This window comes from Neofelis nebulosa, chromosome 12 (genome assembly GCF_028018385.1).
Source record: "Neofelis nebulosa isolate mNeoNeb1 chromosome 12, mNeoNeb1.pri, whole genome shotgun sequence".
Lineage (NCBI taxonomy): Eukaryota > Metazoa > Chordata > Mammalia > Carnivora > Felidae > Neofelis > Neofelis nebulosa.
In genome coordinates this window covers 1,730,195-1,747,799 of record NC_080793.1, presented here as the reverse complement: position 1 = coordinate 1,747,799, position 17,605 = coordinate 1,730,195, and the positions used below count along the sequence as shown (strand labels likewise).

Here is a 17,605-nt window from a genome sequence, read left to right as displayed (position 1 = left end):
GGTCTGAGGAGCCGTCAGTGTGTGTGTTGGGGTGGGGGGGGGTGGGGACTGCCATTTCCATGAGATGCGATTGTGGCCATCAGGCCAGGGGCCTGCCACGAGCTCCCAGGCGGCTGCTGGCCCCGGTGCCGCCGCAGGTCCTGATGGGGACCTGCTTCTCTGCCAGGTGGGTGCCCGGGAGCAGCGGGCAGCCCGGCTGCGCCCGCAGGTCACGCGGCGCCCCGGCCCAGCGCCACCCTCCTCCCAGGTGGCCGCTTCCTGGCAGGAGTCTCGGCCCCGGCCCCGGCACCGTCCCTATCCCTGAAGGGCACTCAGCTTCTCCGGGGGCTCTGCTCCCCTTACACGTCGTGTCCCATGCCGTCCGCGTGCACACCTCCCCCCGCGGCGTCCCTGGTGCCCTGCCGGCGGCTGTCCCCCCGCGCGGCTCCGTGTGCCTGCTTTCAGTTTTTGATTTGTGCCCAGTACTGTCTCAGCTGATCTCTGCTTCTCCTTGGGACTTCTTTGGCCTGTGGACTATCTAGAGGTTTCTTATTCAATTTTCACATACTTAGGGATTTTCCAGTTAGCTTTTTGTTACTGACGTCTAACTTAACTCTGATACGGAGAACGTGACATTTTTATTACTCAATTCTCACAAACCCCCGCCGTACAGGAAACGCCTTCCTCAGCCCCGTGTTACAAAGTAGGGGAACGGGACCCATCCCCCTGGGACCCAGGGCTGGCTGCTCCTGGAGGCCTCCCAGAGACCTGCAAGGAGAGGCCGGCTGCCTCGGTGCCCCACCCGCACCCAGCTCAGCAGCATTGACTTGTGCCCGGACCCCTGAGGCTCGAGACAGGACAGGCAGGGAGCCGGTCGGGCGAGAGGCAGCTGCCTGGAGGAGGTGGGGCGGGAGCGCTGGTCAGGACCTGCCTTGCCCGTCCCACCTCTCCTTAGCTGTTGCCTCAACCCGGCAGCCGGCATCTCGGTTCAACCAGTACGGCTGCACCGGTGAGGCGTTGGCCTGGGGGTTCCCGGCACAGCTGAGGGGTGGAGGCCACGCAGGGCTGGTGGCCCTGGCCGCCGGCCCGGGCTCTGCTGGCTGGTCAATACCCCTTCTGACACCGGTTTGTGGGGTCATGGGGCATGGCCTCGGGGTCCCGGAAGCCTGCCGTCACAGTGCCACGTGTCGTGGCAGAAGTTGTGGAGTGGGGACACCCAGGAGGGGACTAGCTACAGCGCGGGCTGGCGGCCGTGTGGGGTAGGCAAGGTCCCCTCTTTGGACACTATGCTTCAGCCCTCCGGTGACCAAGGCGCCTGCCGGCCCAGCACCCGGCTGAGATCCCAGGAGTCGGGCCCAATGCCCTCGGGTCTCCACCTGCACCTGGCCAGCTGCCCGTGCTGGTTTCCAGCCGGCCCCTTCTGGAGAAGCCTCTGGAAGCTTGCATCCAGGCCAGATCAGCCCAGCTGGCGAACCAGCCTCCTCCAGCCTCAAGAGGGCCCTTGCCCACGCTTGGGTTTAGTGGTGCCAGGGCTGGGCCTCAGGCCCCAGCGGGACTTCCACTTCCCTGTGCCCCGCCTCCCGGGCCCTGCCAGGCGGGCGAATCAGAAGGGAGCCCCAGAGACCGGCTCCTTCGGGGAGGACCTGCTTGCGCTCCGTGGAGCTAACCAGCACCAGCAGGAAGTGCGAGGCTTTCCTCCCGGGCTGCCGACGGCACCTCCTCCCGTCCATCGGATCAGGGTGGCCTGGGCTGGCCAGCGTCCCACTGCACGGGTGCCCCTCAAGGACCCTGAGGTAGGTGGGTCTGCCCCCCCTTTCTGAAGGAGGCCGGGAAGATGCCCGGCTCTGCTCGGGGTTCCTGGGGCAGGGAGCAGGGTCCTGGGACAAGGACCCCAGAAGGGCACCAAGTGCCCTGTCCCCCTTCAGAGCCGCCCGGAACCTGTTTGCTCATCACAGGGGGGCTCGCAGCAGGGGGCCAGGTGTGGCACCTGTGGATTTTAGGCAGGAAAGGCAGGGAGCGCTCAATGTCACAAGGGCCATCCCAAGTCGCCGTCTGTTGCTGGCTGGATGGTGTGACTGAGGGCCGCGGGAAATCAGAGAAGCTCCTCCAAAGACCCTGCCTGTTGCCACCTGCGTCTGGGGGCGGGATTCCCACACTGGCTGAGGGCTGCCTGGCGGCAGGTCAGGGCCTCTCTGAACCCACCACCCAGAGGAGGGCACGACCACACGGCCGCCCCTGGTGTGGCCCAGGCCCGAAGGGAGTGGTTCCCGCCTGCCAATGGAAGGGAGCAGCGGTGGACGGTCCCAATGTGGATGGCCCCCTTGTCAGGCATGGCCAGGAGCGGGCCTCCGCCTCGGAGAGGAGCCCACAGGTGGCAGGTGCCCAGGACCTGGGAGCCTGCAGAGCGTGCCAGAGTGGCCTTGGGGCTGGCCCCTCTCCCGTGGGCGGTCCACACTCACCCTTCCCGTGCCCGCTGTTGCATCACCAGCCGGCCACCGGAAGGAGAGGAGGCGGTAGGGCTAGGCCTGAGCGGGCGCCACGTCTGGGAAGGAGGAAGTCCCGCACAGCACGGCCTGGCCCCGCCGCCTCCCTCCCCACACCTGCCAGAGAGTCCCTGCCCGTGGGCGGGGGTCACAGAGGCCAGAGCAGGGCATGGGGGTTGTGGGCCACCACCAGCCCCCAGAGCACCTCCACGTCTCCCCCCACGATCGTCAGCACACTGTGGACAGAAAGCCCAGGAGCCGGGGGGGGGGGGGGGGGGGGGGAGGGGCAGCCGTGCCCAGGGGAGGCCGGGAGCACCGCCCTGGGTGAGCTAGCATCCCGGACACGCCCTCCAGACAGCCGTCCAGAGCGCAGCCGAGCCACCGCCATGTCGGACTACGAGAACGAGGACGAGTGTTGGAGCGCCCTGGAGAGCTTCCGCGTGAAGCTCATCTCCGTCATCGACCCCTCACGCATCACGCCCTACCTGCGGCAGTGCAAGGTGCTGAACCCCGATGACGAGGAGCAGGTGCTCAGTGACCCCAACCTGGTCATCCGCAAGCGGAAAGTGGGTCAGTGCCGCCTCAGCCGGGAGCGCGCCCCTCCCCCGCACAACCCCCCCCCCCCCCCAACGGCCCGTTTGCCCCGGGGGCTGTGGCACTTGCCGGCGAGCCGGGCCGGGTGGGCGGCAGGCGGGCCCCGATGGGACCCGGCCCACGGCAGCTCAGCGCCCAGGGCACGTGCTTTCAGGCGTGCTCCTGGACATCCTGCAGCGGACCGGCCACAAGGGCTACGTGGCCTTCCTCGAGAGCCTGGAGCTCTACTACCCGCAGCTGTACAAGAAGGTCACCGGCAAGGAGCCCACCCGCGTCTTCTCCATGATTATCGGTGAGGCCCGGTGGCTCGTCTCCCGAGAGATGAACTGGGGACAGAAGGAAGCGTTGAGGGGCACATGGGAGTGCCGGCATCGGGGCTCTGTGCCGCTGCTTCTCACTCTGGTGGAGGAAAGACAGACCCGTGCTGACCCTGCCCGAGCCCAGTGCCTGCCTGCCTGCCTGGGGGCGAGTCAGGATCTCAGCTTGCTTCCTCGATGGGGAACACCAGCGCCTTGGGGTGGTGTGCGTCCCCGGAGGGGGCGGGTGGGGGGTGGGGGGCGGGGGCCGCTGGTCCTCAAGCCCCGGGGCCAGGAGGCGTTGCGGCGGGGGGACCAGGCGGGCCCTCTGACGCCGCCGTCCGCAGACGCATCCGGGGAGTCGGGCCTGACGCAGCTGCTGATGAGCGAGGTGCTGAAGCTGCAGAGGAAGGCTCAGGACCTGACCCAGCTGCTGAGCTCCAAGGACGACCTCATCAAGGAGCTGCGGGTGAAGGACAGCCTGCTGCGCAAGCACCAGGAGCGCGTGCAGCGGCTCAAGGAGGAGCTGGAGGCGGGCAGCCGCGAGCTCAAGCGCTGCAAGGACGAGAACTACGAGCTGGCCATGCGCCTGGCCCGCCAGAGCGAGGAGAAGGGCGCTGCGCTCATGCGGACCCGCGACCTGCAGCTGGAGGTGCCCGGGCTCCCCGCGCCTGCGGAGCTGCGGGGCTGGGGCGGGGGGGGGGGGGGGGGGGGGCGGCTGCCGGGCACCGTGCGGCCGGAGGGCTGACAGGGTCTCCCGCAGATCGAGCGGCTCAAGCACAGCCTCATGAAGGCGGAGGACGACTGCAGGGTGGAGCGCAGACACACGCTGAAGCTCCGCCACGCCATGGAGCAGCGGCCCAGCCAGGAGCTGCTGTGGGAGCTGCAGCAGGAGAAGGCCTTGCTGCAGGCGCGCGTGCAGGAGCTGGAGGCCGCCGCGCAGGTGTGGGCGGGGCAGGCGCGGGACTGGGGGCCGAAGCGCGGGTGTGGGCGGGGCAGGCGCGGGACTGGAGGCCAATGCGCGGGTGTGGGCGGGGCAGGCGCGGGACTGGGGGCCCCTTGCGGGTGGGGGGGGTGCAAGCAGGAGCTGGGGGCCCCGGGTGGGGGGCGCCTGGCAGGACGCCGGTGCCGTGCGGAGAGTAGGGCCCCCCTGAAGCCCGGCTGCTTCCCTGCCGCTCTCTCCCCTTCGCCGCCCGCAGGAAGGAACGCCGGACAAGAGCAGCCCGTACATCCAGGTGCTGGAGGCGGACTGGAGGCAGGCGCTGCGGGAGCACCAGGAGAAAGCCAACACCATCCTGTCCCTGCGCAAGGATCTGCGACAGGGCGAGGCTCTGCGCGCCCGGGTACACAGCTGGGGCCGGCTGGGTGGGCTTGGGGGGCTGCCCCGTGCGCACTCAGCTGCACAGCCCCCCTACCTCACTCCTTCCCTGGGGCGGAGGCGCGGGGGCCTGGCCTGCTCTCCCCACACTGCCCCAGGCCAGTCTGGAAGCTGAGGGCCTGCAGGGACCCAGCTGGGCCTGACCAAGGGGCCGGGCAGGGGCGGCGGCGGGGGCGGGCGCGGGCGGTGGGGGCTAGCGACTGGCTCCCGTAGTGCGTGGAGGAGAAGGAGGTGTTCGAGCTGCAGTGTCTGGCCCTACGGAAGGACTGCGAGATGTACAAGGACCGCATCGCGGCCGTCCTGCAGCAGATGGACGAGGTCGCCTCCGAGAGGGACCAGGTAGGTGCCGCCTCCCACCTGCCGGGACGCCTGCGGGGGAGGGCGCGGCAAGGGTCGCTCCGGGTCGTGTGGCCTCCAGGGCAGGAGGTTTTAGGGGAGGGCAGTTGTCAGAGTGCTTTTTCTTCCTTTTTATTAAGTTTAGTTACTTATTTTGAGAGAGCACGAGTGGGGGAGGGACAGACAGGGAGAGAGAGAGAGTCCCAAGCAGGCTCCACGCTGTCAGCACAGAGCCCCATGTGGGGCTTGAACCCACGAACTGTGAGATCACGACCTGAGCCAAAATCAAGAGTTGGATGCTTAACCGACTGAGCCCCCCAGGCGCCCCAATATCAGAGTGCTTTTAAATAGCAAAACCAATATGTGCTCGTTGAGAGACGTGAATGATAGCGAGGTGACCCCCTTCCCCCACAGCTCACCCCCGCCTGTTGCCGGGAACCCCATACCCCATAGCGGTTGTACTTTCAGATTTTGTTTCGTGTACATAAAGTTTCGTTTTTGTGTTAACAAGAACGCAAACTATTGTAATTGGCAAATAGGTTTTTAAATTAAAAAACCGTGGACACCTTGGCTGGCCGCACTCCTGGGAACAGGAGCTGCGCAAGTCCGTCTGGGGCTGCGTCCACTCACTGCTTCCCACCACTTTCCCATCATGTCACCTGGGTCTTTTCTAATCAGCTACACTCAAGTGCTCCGGTGACATTCTGGAGGGTAACCGGCCACCTCTGTTGGGAGCCCCTAACTGTGCAGTTACACGTCTGAAGACGTTTCCCACAGGGAGGACGGTAACGTGGAGACAGCTCGGTGCCCCGGTGCTGGACACAGTGGGAAGCGGGGCAGCCCAGCTCACAGCGGGGCTGCTGGAGCAGGGCTCAGCAGGGGACAGCTCGTAGCCACCAGAGGCAGGCCGTCAGCCAGGGACGCTAGGGCCAGGCAGCCGAGGGGAGTGGGTAGGGCTGTCTCAGGTTGGTCCTAAGTGGGAAGCAGGCACAGACATGGCAGTTCTCGGTGATCCATCAAGTCCTGGCTGTTGGGGGCCAACCGTTCTAGGGGACGTGGTTTAGCTTCCTGGATTGTTGGTACGGACACAAGACCGGTTGTGACTCCGGTAGGGCCCGCCCCCCGCGCCGGGCTGGTCACCGTGGGCGTCGGGCAGGCTGCTGGCTGCTGCTGCGGGTGGGTCAGAGCTGTGTCCTCAGGTGCGGTCCGGCTGTCCCGCGTTTGTACGTGCGGCACGTCCCCCCAGAGGGACGGGCGCGATACAGCACGTTAACACAGCCGCTAACAACCACGTTCCGGACACCAAGCCACGCCAACCCAGTGAAAGCCGTGCAAGGGGCGGAAGCGTGTGCTGGATGCGCGCACGGGGAGGAGTCTCAGGGGGCACGGGGGCCGGCAGGGACTGCTCTGAGATGGAGGCTGCAGGTTTCAGCTTCGCCTTTTCTGAGCCCTCCGCTTCCCATCATGAGCCCCTATTACCTGCGCCAGCCCTCAAGCGCCACCCTAGGCCGGCCGAGAGGCGGGGGCGGGACTGGGGCCTCCAGGCACCCGGCCTCGCCATCCCCGCGCCTGCCCCCTGCCATCCCTGCAGGCCATCGCCACGCGGGAGGAGGTGCACACACAGCACTCTCGGAGCCTGCAGGAGAAGGACGCGCTGCGAAAGCAGGTCCGCGAGCTGGCCGAGAAGGCCGACGAGTTGCAGCTACAGCTGTTCCAGTGCGAGGGCCAGCGGCTGGCCCTGGAGGGCAGACTCAAACGGCAGCAGCTGGAGACGCTCGTCCTGGTGGGTCTCCGGGGGGGCTGGGGACCTGCGTAGCGCCCGCTGGGCAGAGCTGCAGCCGCCGTAGGACAGCGGGCAGTGGCCCTCAGGGGCAAGTGTGTCTCCAGAGACCCCAGGCCCACAGGAAGGGCCGCCGGACAGCCCTGGCCCTGGCCCTGGCCCGGATACTTCTTTTCTGCCGGTGATCGGGGCGCATCCCCGGCCTTCCCAAGCCCCCTCCGTCCTCTGCAAAGGGCCCTCCTCCTGGTGGGGTACAGGGTGTGGCACAGCTCAGGTTCTGGCAGGCCATTCTGGGTGGCACGAGGGGGAGGGAGAGATGTTCTGGGCAGGGGCCCGAGCCAGTCGTGGCCTGGAGAGGAGGACCTCCCTGGAGCACAGCAGCTGGCCTGGGGCCCCTCACCACGCCCCACGCTACCCCATGCCTGGGGGTGACTGCGTTTCCCCACGTCCTGCTGATGGCCTCCTCCTCTGTGACCACAGAGCTCTGACCTGGAGGACAGCTCACCCAGGAACTCCCAGGACGTGAGTGTGAACCTCAGGGTAGGCTCTGGGCCACAGCTTCTGCCAGACCACAGTCCCCTGTGGGAGCTGGGCCAGCCGCTCTTCTCCCAGGCGTTAGGAGGGCAGAGAGGCCTTCCTGCCCGGTTGCCAAAGAGCAGCACAGCAGGGGAGGTGGGCAGGGGAGGTGGGTCTCGGGAGGGTGGCCACCTAACTGGATGCCTGTCTCTCCCTGGAAGCTCTCGCTACCCCCGGACCTGGAGGCCACCCGGCTGTCAGACAAAGGTGAGGAGGGGAGCGGCCTCTCACGGACGAGTCTGGCCAAGGCCTACTCGTCGCCCTGACTTGGCACCAGCCCTGACCCTGGGCGCGCACGGCCCCATCCACTGATCCTTCACAACCTGACCTTACGGTTGGGGACATTGAGGCTCAGAGGCACGAGAAATCCTCCGGGCTCCCCAGCGAGCAGACGAGAGCCCGTGTGCAGGGCCCGTGCCCCATCTCCAATGTTGAGAGCGCGTCCCTCCATCGGAGCCCACTCTGGGTCCGGAAGGCAGAGTGTGGCCTTCTGCTCTCCCCCGGCGTCTTCCTGGGTAGGGGGCAGGGCAAGTCCAGCAGTGTAGGAGATGCAAACGGCGGGGAAGGTGGGCCATCTCAGGGCCAGGCACAGGGGCAGCAGGGAGATGGCCTGGAGGAGTGAGGAGGGCTCAAGGGGTTCTCTCTGAACGTGGCTGTCAGAGGGGAGGTGGGGAGGGGCCGCCTCGGGGGTGGTGCGGGAGGCCAGACAGACGTCCTCAGCATCGGGCCTCGCCACCGGTCTCCAGAGAAGGCAAAAGGGAAGCAGCCAGTGCAGAAGTGAGGGAGCTGGGAAGCCTGCTGCTGCCCGGAGACCTGAGCTACAGGCCACGGAGCCAGTCCCAACATGGGGGCAGGCGGTCAGGACCCAGCAGACACTGAGTGTTAGGGGGAGGTCTGGGAGCCCCAACCCAGGGGTGGCATGGCCCCTCGAAAGAGTCAGGACGGGCTTCAGGGTCAGAGGCCTGACCTTCACAGGCTCTGGCCTCTTCCCCTGTGATGTTGCTGAGACTGGATGTCCAGTCTCCCATCATGGCCAGTTAGGGGAGCCAGCCCATCAGAGCACCTTCTGTTCGAGGGTCCTGAGCCCTGGGCCCGTGCAGGCCCGGACAAATTCTGAGGGGACCTGGCAGCCTGAAACGTTCTGTTTCCAACTGATGCAGTGCCCCAGCCCCAACCCGGAGGAGCAGGGTTGGATGCTGGGGCACTGCCTGGTGGGCTTCCAGCAGCCTCTGCCTGCCTAGAGGGAGTCAGGAGTGGGGAGTGACATCTCTGAGCCCCAGTCCCCTCATCTACACATTGGGAGACCTCTAGGGGTCCGAGTGAGGACCCAGGAGATGATGCAGGACTGGCCCAGAAGCAGCGGGGGTGAGCAGGTGGCCGGGTGTTGACTATGCTAAGCGTGGTCCCAGCTGCTGGGTGGGACCCACAGGCCTAACTCTCCATTCCAGGTGGCCCCGCCAACAGGGACAGCCCACAGCAGCCCCCTGAGGCTCTGCAGGAGGAACCGCTTCCACTGATCCCCAACGTAAGGCTTCCTGGGGGGTGGGGTGGGGGGGGGCAGGGGTCCCTGCAGCCCTAGGATGCCCCCGACACGGGCTTCCGTGTGACGGCGCCCAGGGAGGGTGACTGTTCAACCTGGATACCTGGGGGTGGTTGCAAGCGTCTCTGCCCAGTGCGGTCTTGGGGTGCGCTGTTGGAAACAGGAAGCCTAGTCCTCCCTTCCCGGACGAAGCAGCCTGGTCGGGCCAGGGCGTGGCAGCCGCGGAAAGCCTGTCTCCTCTGCGGCTCTGGGTGGGAGCAGGCGGCCCCGCGCGCTGTCGTAGAAGGGACGCCGGCTTGGAGCCCGCGCCAGGCTGGCTCTGTGTCCCAGGGGCGGGGAGGAGGGGGGGTCCCCTGGGAGCCTGAGCCGCTCTCCTCCCCCAGAACGCCGGCCTGAGCGGCGGCGAGCCCCCGGAGAAGGAGCGGCGGCGCCTCAAGGAGAGCTTCGAGAACTACCGCAGGTGCGCCGCGCGGGCGGTGGGCGGCCCCAGGCGGGCTTCGGGAGAGCCGGCCGAGGAGGGGCGCTGCCGCCTTGCTGACACCCGCTCGCCCCTGCAGGAAGCGCGCCCTCAGAAAGCTGCAGCACGGCTCGAGGCAGGGGGAGGCGGACTGGGAGAACACCACGGGCAGCGACAACACCGACACGGAGGGCTCCTAGCCAGCCCGGCATGCGAGGAGGCCGGGGCGCCGAGCCCGAGGGGCGCAGGCACGCCGGCGCCCACGCACCGTGATTTGCACAGGCGTGCTCTGTCTGTGCGACGCAGATGCGTGCAGCAGTGTCAGAAATGCAGTTTCATAAATAAAGGACTGCCGTCCCAGCACCGCCGCCTCTGGTGGCTTCGCTCCCGCGTGTACCTCCCAGCCGCGCGTGCACCTCCCGCCTCCAGGGGGCAGTAGAGCACAGCCTGCCCGTCGGCGGACGGAAGCCGGAAAGGGCCGCTTCCGTCGCGTGCCCGCTTCCAAGATGGCGGCTGCGCGGCTTCAGCGAGGCGGGGCGAGGTGGGGCAAGGCGGGAGACCGAGGTCGGAGGGCGGGATGCTGCGGGCGGCGCTGGGGCGCGTTGGGCCGCTGCTAAGCCGCACGCGGCCCCGGGGGCCCGGCCTGAGGTGGCTGTGGGGACGCGGGGCAGGCCCAGGGGCCGCGGGGAGAAGGCGGGCCGGGGTCTGGGGCTGGCGGCGCTTGAGCTCGGCTTCGGGGCCCGGGTCCGCGCACTACCAGCTTGTCTACACTTGCAAGGTGAGCGCGCAACGGGTGCAAGGCTGGGTCTGCATCTGGTGCTGCCTGGCGCGGCGGGATAGAGGTGCCCTGTGCCCGCGGAACGACAGCATGAAGGGGCAGGGCTATCCGGGGGGGGCGGGTTCTTTCCTGGAGAGAGGTGAGGCTACATTCGGGGGCGGGCCTTTCCAGGAGCGGGGTGGGCCTGCGCGGAGGGGTGGAGTTATTTCCCAGAGGCGGGGCCTTTCCGGGATCGGGGTGGGCTGTCTCAGAAAGGGCCGGCCCTTCCGGAGAGGGCAGGCCCTGCCCAGGGATGGAGTTAATCCTCAGAGGGGGCGGGGCCAAGTGCTTGGACTCACCTGGGCTGCGGGTCTCCCCCAGGTCTGTGGGACTCGGTCCTCCAAGCGCATCTCCAAGCTGGCCTATCACCAGGGCGTGGTCATCGTGACCTGCCCCGGCTGCCAGAATCACCACATCATCGCCGACAACCTGGGCTGGTTCTCAGACCTGGATGGGAAGAGGTGAGGCTGCCTGGACAGGGGTGGGGGGACAGAGGCCTATGTGCCAGGGCTGGCCTGGTGGGTCAGGAGCCCCGCCCCACCTTTCCCTGGGGCGCCCTTCCAGTCCACTTCCCCAGCCTTGTCAATGCAGGAGGAGCCGTTAAGTTTAAGTTTCAGGTGAACAAGGAACTTCGGCATAAGTAAGTCCCCAGGAGAGACTTGTTTTTCTTTGCTAATCTTTTCCACCCTAGACCAGCCCACTTTGGTCCTGCTTCACTGCCTGACCTCTGCCCTCACCGGTGTGGCCTTTGGGGTCTGCAAGACCCAGTTACGTGTCAGGGCTCTGGGCCCCCGCTAAAGTGAGGGGTCAGACTAGGCGACTCTTGCAGCCGTGACTCCCTTTCATTCTGTGGCTCCTTCCTTCCCCTGCAAAGTTTTGTGCAGTGCCCGCTCCTGAGCAGGGTCCTAGCTCCTCTTCTGCCCGTGCTGGCTGGTCGGTCGCACCAGACCTGGGGCGTGTGTGAGGCGGTGTGGACCCCTCCTGTGGAGAGCAGTGGGAGGCAGTGGTCAGGATCCTCCTGGCCGGTGGCCCCGGGCACTTCAGTTCGGCTTCTGAGCAAGTGTCCGTCCTACTTGTGAATGGGATGGTAACAGCACCTTCCTCTGGGGGCTCTGGAGGTCCCTCAGGTCAGCACGCAGGGCCCTTGATGGCACACCAGTGTGGGGACCCACATTCCTGGCTCGAGCCCGGCCTTGGGGTTCCCCTGAAGGACCAAGGTACGGGATGGGCTCTGGGCCTGGAGTGTCACGGTGCCTCCTCGTCTCTCAGGAATATCGAAGAAATCCTGGCGGCCAGAGGGGAGAAGGTGTGCCGAGTGGCTGGCGATGGGGCCCTAGAGCTGGTTTTAGAGGCTGCAGGGAACTCCAAATCCACCTCTGCTCCAGAAGCGAGTGAGGACCAGGATCCCACTCACCCTGGCAAGACGGAGCCTAGCTGACCCTGCCTCTGCCTTCAAGAAGATGCTTCAGCCCTGGGCCCTTCCGGACTTGCCTGTTTTCTGTCAATAAACAAACATCACTCGGACACGATGGGCCCTGGGGCCTTCTTGTTGTCCCTGGTTCCGGAGCCCGAAACGACTCCCAGGAGCCCTGCCAGGTGCTGCTGGCCGGGGCCTTCTGCAGCAGCAAGACCCTGGCCCTCCCCTGTCCCCCTGCACAGAGGACTCGGCTTCCAGCTGCGTCCGTGTGGGGAGCGGCCGGACGGGGAGCCTGAGCCCCTCCGGGCCGTGACCGGGTGGCCCTGGGCGGGTCCCTTTGCCCCTCCGAACCTCTGCCTTCCCAGCAGAAGATGAAGACCCTAACAGTGATGCCCGGTCAGGTGAAAGGACAGGAAGACAAGGTTTGGGGCAGGTGTGGGGTGGCTCAGACTCGCGGCTCCGGCCTTGCTGGGTCTGGGGGAGGCCTAGAAGGGATGGCTGACCAGCCACTGGTCTTCCTGGGGAGGATCAGCACCCCCCCCCCTGCCCCCCGTGGGTCCTGTCCCTCTGGCCACAGGGCGGCTCTCCAGACCTTCCTTCCTCCCGTGCCACCTGCCATCCCCCGACACCTGGACAGCGCTCAGGATCCAGCGCCGACCTCAGCCCTGACCCTTGGCTGCCGGCCAAATGAAGTCAGCAAATCAGGCCGCTCGCTGTGGCCACAGCTGAGCCGGGTGGCCGTGGGGGCGAGGGGGTGGGAGTGTCGGCTGCTGTCTGACGGGCGGGGGGTGGGGGGGGTGGGGGCCGTGTGCCCCACGTTTGAGATCGAAGCGTGTTTATTTCCAGAAGCGTGACCTTCACCACTAATCACCAGCCGCAGTCTCGCAGATCCTGGCAGGATCCGGGCTCCTGACTCTGCGCCCCCATCAGCACCCGGAGCTTTGTCATTGTTCTGCGGGGCGTTGACAGTTTGTGCTTTGACTCGATTACCCCCTGTCTTTCCCCTGGCAGACAACCGTCTATTATTCCCCCTCAGTGCCTCCTGTGCCGTTTGTGGAGACTGCCGGCCTGGGTGCTCAGCCAGCCCCCCGGGCAGGGGAGGGGGGCTGCTCCCCGACGCGGGCACAGGAGGCAGGGCTGGGCCTGGGCCTAGCCGCTCACTGTCCCCAGAGGGTTGAGACCAAAGTTCGGCGGCGGGAGGGGGGATGGCGGGCAGGGACACTGCTGGACTGACAGTGCAGAGCCGGGCGCAGGAGGGCCGCCCAGGCCAGTCCCTCCCTTCATAGATGGGGAAACTGAGACCTGTGGTCTGGACATGGGTATAGACCATACGTTCCGCCTCCTGTATTCTAATGCTTGATGGCTGGGCCCTGCCGACCCTGGGGGCACTGCCCCTCCCAGGGTTAGTGCCTGGAGATGGGAAAAGACTCGCCCCTGAGTGCACCCCGTGGCCAGGTACCAGCCAACCAGGGGCGGCCCCCACTCCCAGAGCCACTCAAGCTTCCTGCGCTGTCGCTTCCTGTGGAAACCACAGCCCTTGGAGCCTTTAGCACGTGAGCCACTGAGAGACAGCATGGCACCCCGTGCTATTGGACCGCAGAGCCTGGTCAGGGCACCAGGGTTCCCGGAGCACCAGAACTACTGCTTCGGGGGGGGCTCTAGTGACAGCTCCCCGGGGCCCCTGCAGGTGCAGATCCTGATGGCACCCTGCAGCTCCGACCAGCTTTTGCCCTCCCGGTGCCCCCTCGCCCTCAAGGGTCTCCTGACCCCCCACTCCTGCCCCCGCCGTCAGGCCTCCTGTGGTCACGTGGGGGCCCCATGCCGAGCGGGTCACTGGGAGTTTGGTGAGCGAGGCCTCTCCCGAACCCAGCATCTCTCCGCCTGGGGACACAGCGCCTTATGACAGCCGTTGGGTGGGGGTGTCACCCCCAAGCCAGCTCCTCGGTTGCACCCCCACAGACCGCGGCCCGGCACGCATCCGCCGGCGGTGCCTGGGGTCCCGGGCGCCCCACGCCTCCCTTGCTCCGTGGCCCCAGCAGGTCCTGGGCGGGTGAGCCGCAGCCCTGCATCGGTGGGGACTCAGGACTGGAAAGGTGCCTGCGCTTCGTGTGACGTGGTCCACTTAGGACCGAGACGGCCCCTCCCAGAGCAGAGGACGGCGGGGGTCAACCTGTCGCCAAGTGGCTGGCCGCCACTGGCTGGTCACCCCGCCGTGGGCTTGCTTCCCCAGGTAAGGTCGGCCACCCTTACACTAACCCTGACGCGACAGCATTCACTTGGCAGACTTTATTTTTTTGGGAAAAACAAAAAACCATGTACCTCTTGGGTTGGAAAGGACCCACTGACAACAGGGCAAACACGTGTGAGCAATAAATATGCTTGTACATTCAAGTATGTGGGGGCCCGAGGGGGGCCCGTGTTCTGGCATCTGACCCCCCCACACCCCGGGCTCCCACCCACACCTTTCAGAGCATCAGAGCCCAGGGCCCCCAGGCCATACTGCGGGGTGGGGGTCCGGCCGCCTCCCCCGCCAGGAGGGCCTCTGAGAAAAATGGAGGGAGCCCAGCTGGGGCACCGCCTGAGGAGGACGTGGCCACCTCACGCCCTGGGGGCCGCGGGGCTGGCTCTCCAGAAGGGCTGGTGGCGGGCCAAGGCAGGGGCCTTTCCTGCGCAATCCCATGGGTGGGCTTGGCTGTGTGGGGGCTGGACCCTCCCCATAGAAGGCAGTGATGTCACCTTCCCAGCTTGGGGCGCAGCGAGGGCTGGGTGCCCAGGGTTGGGCCGAGCTGGACCCCCCCCAGTTTTCGCCGCCGGCCCCCGGGCCTGCCGCGGTCCCTGTCCTGGGCCTCTGTCCTGTCCTGCTCTGTCCCCGGGCCTCGGAGCTTGGAGTTGAGGGGTGTAGCCCATCCCCACCCATCCACTGCCCCTGCCTGTTCAAGACTGGGTGCCGGCTGGGGGTGGGGGGCTGAAATGCCAGGACCTGGTGGCTCTGTGTGGGGGCACCTGGCCTGCCTCCGCTGCTGTGTCAGGTTCCAGGCTGAGACCACCTCGCACCTTCTCTAGGTGGAGAAGGGAGGTGGGAGGGCCGAAGGGCTGGGAGGGACCCCTCCCTGTGGGAGAGAGGCTGGGACTGGGGCAAACAGGTTCCATCATCCCAGGACCACCTCTGGGAGGACGGAAATGTCCGTGTCATTGGTAAGCCCCACAGAAAAGCCGTCAGAGGGGCCTTTGGGGACTTAAGGGAGGCAACAGCATCTTCACATTTGCCAGGCAGGAGGGAGCTGGGCAGGGCAGAGGGGCGCCACGGAGGGTTTGGACCCAACAAGCTGCAGGCCTGGGGCAGGGGGAGAGCCGGGCCTGGGGCAGGGGGAAGGCTGGGCCTGGGGCAGGGGGAGGGCTGGGCCTGGGGCAGGGGGAGGGCTGGGCCTGGGGCAGGGAGAGAGCTGGGCCTGGGGCAGGGAGAGAGCTAGACCTGGGGCAGGGGGGAGGGCTGGGCCTGGGGCAGGAAGAGAGCTAGACCTGGGGCAGGGGAAGGGCTGGGCCTGGGGCAGGGGGAGAGCTGGGCCTGGGGCAGGGGGAGGGCTGGGCCTGGGGCAGGGAGAGAGCTGGGCCTGGGGCAGGGAGAGAGCTGGGCCTGGGGCAGGGAGAGAGCTGGGCCTGGGGCAGGGAGAGAGCTAGACCTGGGGCAGGGGGGAGGGCTGGGCCTGGGGCAGGAAGAGAGCTAGACCTGGGGCAGGGGAAGGGCTGGGCCTGGGGCAGGGGGAAGGCTGGGCCTGGGGCAGGGAGAGAGCTAGACGTGGGGCAGGGGGAGGGCTGGGCCTGGGGCAGTGGGAAGGCCTGGCAGGCCTGCGGGAGGCCCGTGTACCACCCGGGGGCTGCTCTAGGACAGGAGCACAGCCACCCTCCAGGGCAGCCCTGACCTGAGCCTGCCACCCTGGGAGGGAGCCGATGTGGGGGCTGTGTGCCCAGCGTCTGCCACAGTGGAAAGGGCCAGAGGGCTCGGAGCCTGTGCTCAGCCGTGGCCTCCAGAGGAACGGGCTTCTGGGCAGATGACCGTGAGCTCTCCGCCCCCCCACCCCCCCACCCCGGCCCCGAGTCCAGGAGCGGGGGTGGGGCCGGCCTGGCTGCAGTCACAAGGCCTTAGGTGGCGCCAGGCTGGCACTGCTGCCGGGGCTCGGGTCTCCCGCCGACCTCCTGCTCCGGGCTCCCGGCGAGGTCGACCCGCTGTTCGTCCATCCGCTTGGCCTGCACCCTCTGGATGAGGCTGAAGAAGTCCTCGTCAGGCATGGTGGGGCCTCGGGGCAGCACGTCGGGAGGCGGGCAGCGCTGGTCGTCGATCCTGGCAGACTGGGCAGACACAGACACAGGGGTTGGCCTCAGAGGGCCCCCCCCAGCAGCTGGGCCAGTGCTCGGCGGCCTCGGGCACCACTCCCAGGCGGGGGCCGCTGTCCAGCCGCAAGGCCGGCTCGGGAGGGCCTCCCTCCGTGCACCTGTACCATCGGCTCCGCGGGCACACCAGCAGCCCCGGCCCCGGGGGCGAGGGGCCTCCCCCCGGGCCGCCCAGGGGCAGAGGACCGAACGATGCCCGCCAGACACGGGGTGAGGGGGCCGCCGGGCGGCCTTCCCGTGCCGCTCCCAAGGCCCCCCGATGGTGGTGCGTTCAGGAGCCCCGCGGACAGGACCGGGGGCTCCCGGCGCCCGACGTGCGGAGGGGCTGGGGCTGGCGTGGGGCCGACGAGGCATTTGGGCTTCTCTGCAGGGTCTGGAGCAGAAAGGCCGGCAGCCGGTGCGGCCATCGGAGCCGGTGCGGCCGGGGGCTGGGGGCTCTCTGTAGGGCCGGCTTTGAGGCTCGTCGGACTCGCCCGGAGCCGCGCCTTGCTCGGCTCTGCGGAACGAACGGCACGTCCGGAAACTGCAGCGGCCCACACGGGCCACGCGGCTGCCCTGCCTGCAGCCTGCAGCCGTTCCACGGGCTTCCTGACACCGTTGCCTGCCGTCTGGCCTTGCCCCAGCCGGGGCGGGTGGGGGGCAGCGGCCGGTGGCCGGACCCCACAATGGTGAGAGCCCTCCCCGCTCGGGGCTGACACCTGGCCCGAGGCCACCACGTTGGGGACCCGGTGCTCCCCCCCAGCTAGAGCTCCTGTACTGTGAGGGGTGGCTGAGGACGTCCGGGGTGACCTCTGGGGGGTCCCGGGAGGGGCCTCAGGTCTGAGCACTCACAGGCGCTCAGTTCCCATCCGGCCCGAGACGGAAGGACCAGAGCCAGCTTCCGGCAGGAGGAGCCCCCGCCCAAGACGAGGGCAGAGGGGCACCGGGCCACCTCGGGGCTGGGGTGGGGGCAGGCGGGCGAGCGCCCCCAGCCTCCCCCGACCGCAGGCCCACCTGGCACTTGATGAGCATGTTGAAGAACTCGTCCCCAGGCTCCTGCGGGTCCCCGTCGGCACGCAGGTGTCCCAGGTTGTTGTGGGTGATGCGGAGCCCGGGCAAGCTGCCTACGCTGGCACGCTGGTCGTCCAGCCGGCGGCTCTGCGAGCTGGCGATCAGGTCGAAGAACTCTTCGGTCTGCGGGGAGGCCGTCAGCGAGGGCCGGGCTGTGGGGGACAAGGTGCAGGGAAGGGGGCCCCACGAGGCGGGTCAGGCTGGAGCCCAGCCCAGCCCACCACACTCCTGGGCACACGGGGCTCCCAGCGGTGGCTCCGCGGACCCCGGACCCCGGACCCCGGCTGCTCTCAGCTGCCTCTGCCATTTGCCCCACACCCGCTCAGGGGCTTCTAGAAGGTGCCGGAGGAAAGCCTTGCTTCCCACGCCCGCTCCGAGACGGAGATGCCCTGACACGGTGTTCCGGAGGGCGGACATGATTACACACTTCCCGGGACGCAGCCTTGGGCGAGCGGGGGACGAGGAGCTCACGGTGACAGGGGGCACTTTTGCAGCTGGTGCGCCCGCCCTTCG

General features: G+C 67.7%; 3 protein-coding genes across 9 annotated transcripts in view; 2 read left to right on the top strand and 1 right to left on the bottom strand.

The window, feature by feature from the left end:
- Positions 1-322: 322 nt before the first annotated feature.
- Positions 323-9,782, top strand: CARD9 (caspase recruitment domain family member 9). 3 transcript variants are annotated; one of them, XM_058693547.1, is made up of 13 exons: positions 324-1,772; positions 2,817-3,032; positions 3,211-3,348; positions 3,700-4,004; positions 4,116-4,295; positions 4,552-4,695; positions 4,944-5,069; positions 6,658-6,849; positions 7,327-7,386; positions 7,584-7,629; positions 8,871-8,947; positions 9,346-9,422; positions 9,520-9,782. In XM_058693547.1, the coding sequence occupies exons 2-13, from the start codon at positions 2,849-2,851 to the stop codon at positions 9,617-9,619; spliced, it is 1,629 nt and encodes a 542-aa protein (XP_058549530.1). In that variant the 5' UTR covers positions 324-1,772; positions 2,817-2,848; the 3' UTR covers positions 9,620-9,782. The 3 variants fall into 3 exon arrangements, with proteins under 3 accessions (XP_058549532.1, XP_058549530.1, XP_058549531.1); XM_058693548.1 differs by having other exon boundaries at positions 325-1,772; positions 7,327-7,368; XM_058693549.1 differs by lacking the exon at positions 7,327-7,386 and having other exon boundaries at positions 323-1,772.
- A 112-nt stretch (positions 9,783-9,894) lies between these two features.
- DNLZ (DNL-type zinc finger) lies at positions 9,895-11,760 on the top strand. The gene is made up of 3 exons (XM_058693559.1): positions 9,895-10,197; positions 10,558-10,697; positions 11,506-11,760. The coding sequence occupies exons 1-3, from the start codon at positions 9,997-9,999 to the stop codon at positions 11,672-11,674; spliced, it is 510 nt and encodes a 169-aa protein (XP_058549542.1). The 5' UTR covers positions 9,895-9,996; the 3' UTR covers positions 11,675-11,760.
- Positions 11,761-14,265: 2,505 nt separating this feature from the next.
- Positions 14,266-17,605, bottom strand: part of GPSM1 (G protein signaling modulator 1) — a 28,074-nt gene continuing 24,734 nt past the window's right edge. For 2 of the 5 annotated variants that reach the window (XM_058693537.1, XM_058693535.1), the window contains exons 13-14: positions 17,036-17,244; positions 14,266-16,000 (exon numbers count right to left, since the gene is read on the bottom strand). In XM_058693537.1, the coding sequence (XP_058549520.1) occupies positions 15,794-16,000; positions 17,036-17,244 (416 nt within the window). In that variant the 3' untranslated portion in view covers positions 14,266-15,793. The other 3 variants (XM_058693534.1, XM_058693536.1, XM_058693538.1) reach the window with 3 other exon arrangements.

What these genes read in the sequence shown, in the direction of transcription:
- CARD9 (XM_058693547.1), top strand. Translation starts at nt 2,849, where the DNA reads ATGTCGGACTACGAGAACGAGGACGAGTGTTGGAGCGCCCTGGAGAGC. An exon ending in CACCCGGCTGTCAGACAAAG is followed by an intron (nt 7,630 to 8,870) that starts GTGAGGAGGGGA and finishes TCTCCATTCCAG; the next exon opens with GTGGCCCCGCCAACAGGGAC. An exon ending in CGCTTCCACTGATCCCCAAC is followed by an intron (nt 8,948 to 9,345) that starts GTAAGGCTTCCT and finishes CTCCTCCCCCAG; the next exon opens with AACGCCGGCCTGAGCGGCGG.
- DNLZ (XM_058693559.1), top strand. Translation starts at nt 9,997, where the DNA reads ATGCTGCGGGCGGCGCTGGGGCGCGTTGGGCCGCTGCTAAGCCGCACG. An exon ending in AGCTTGTCTACACTTGCAAG is followed by an intron (nt 10,198 to 10,557) that starts GTGAGCGCGCAA and finishes GGTCTCCCCCAG; the next exon opens with GTCTGTGGGACTCGGTCCTC. An exon ending in TCAGACCTGGATGGGAAGAG is followed by an intron (nt 10,698 to 11,505) that starts GTGAGGCTGCCT and finishes CTCGTCTCTCAG; the next exon opens with GAATATCGAAGAAATCCTGG.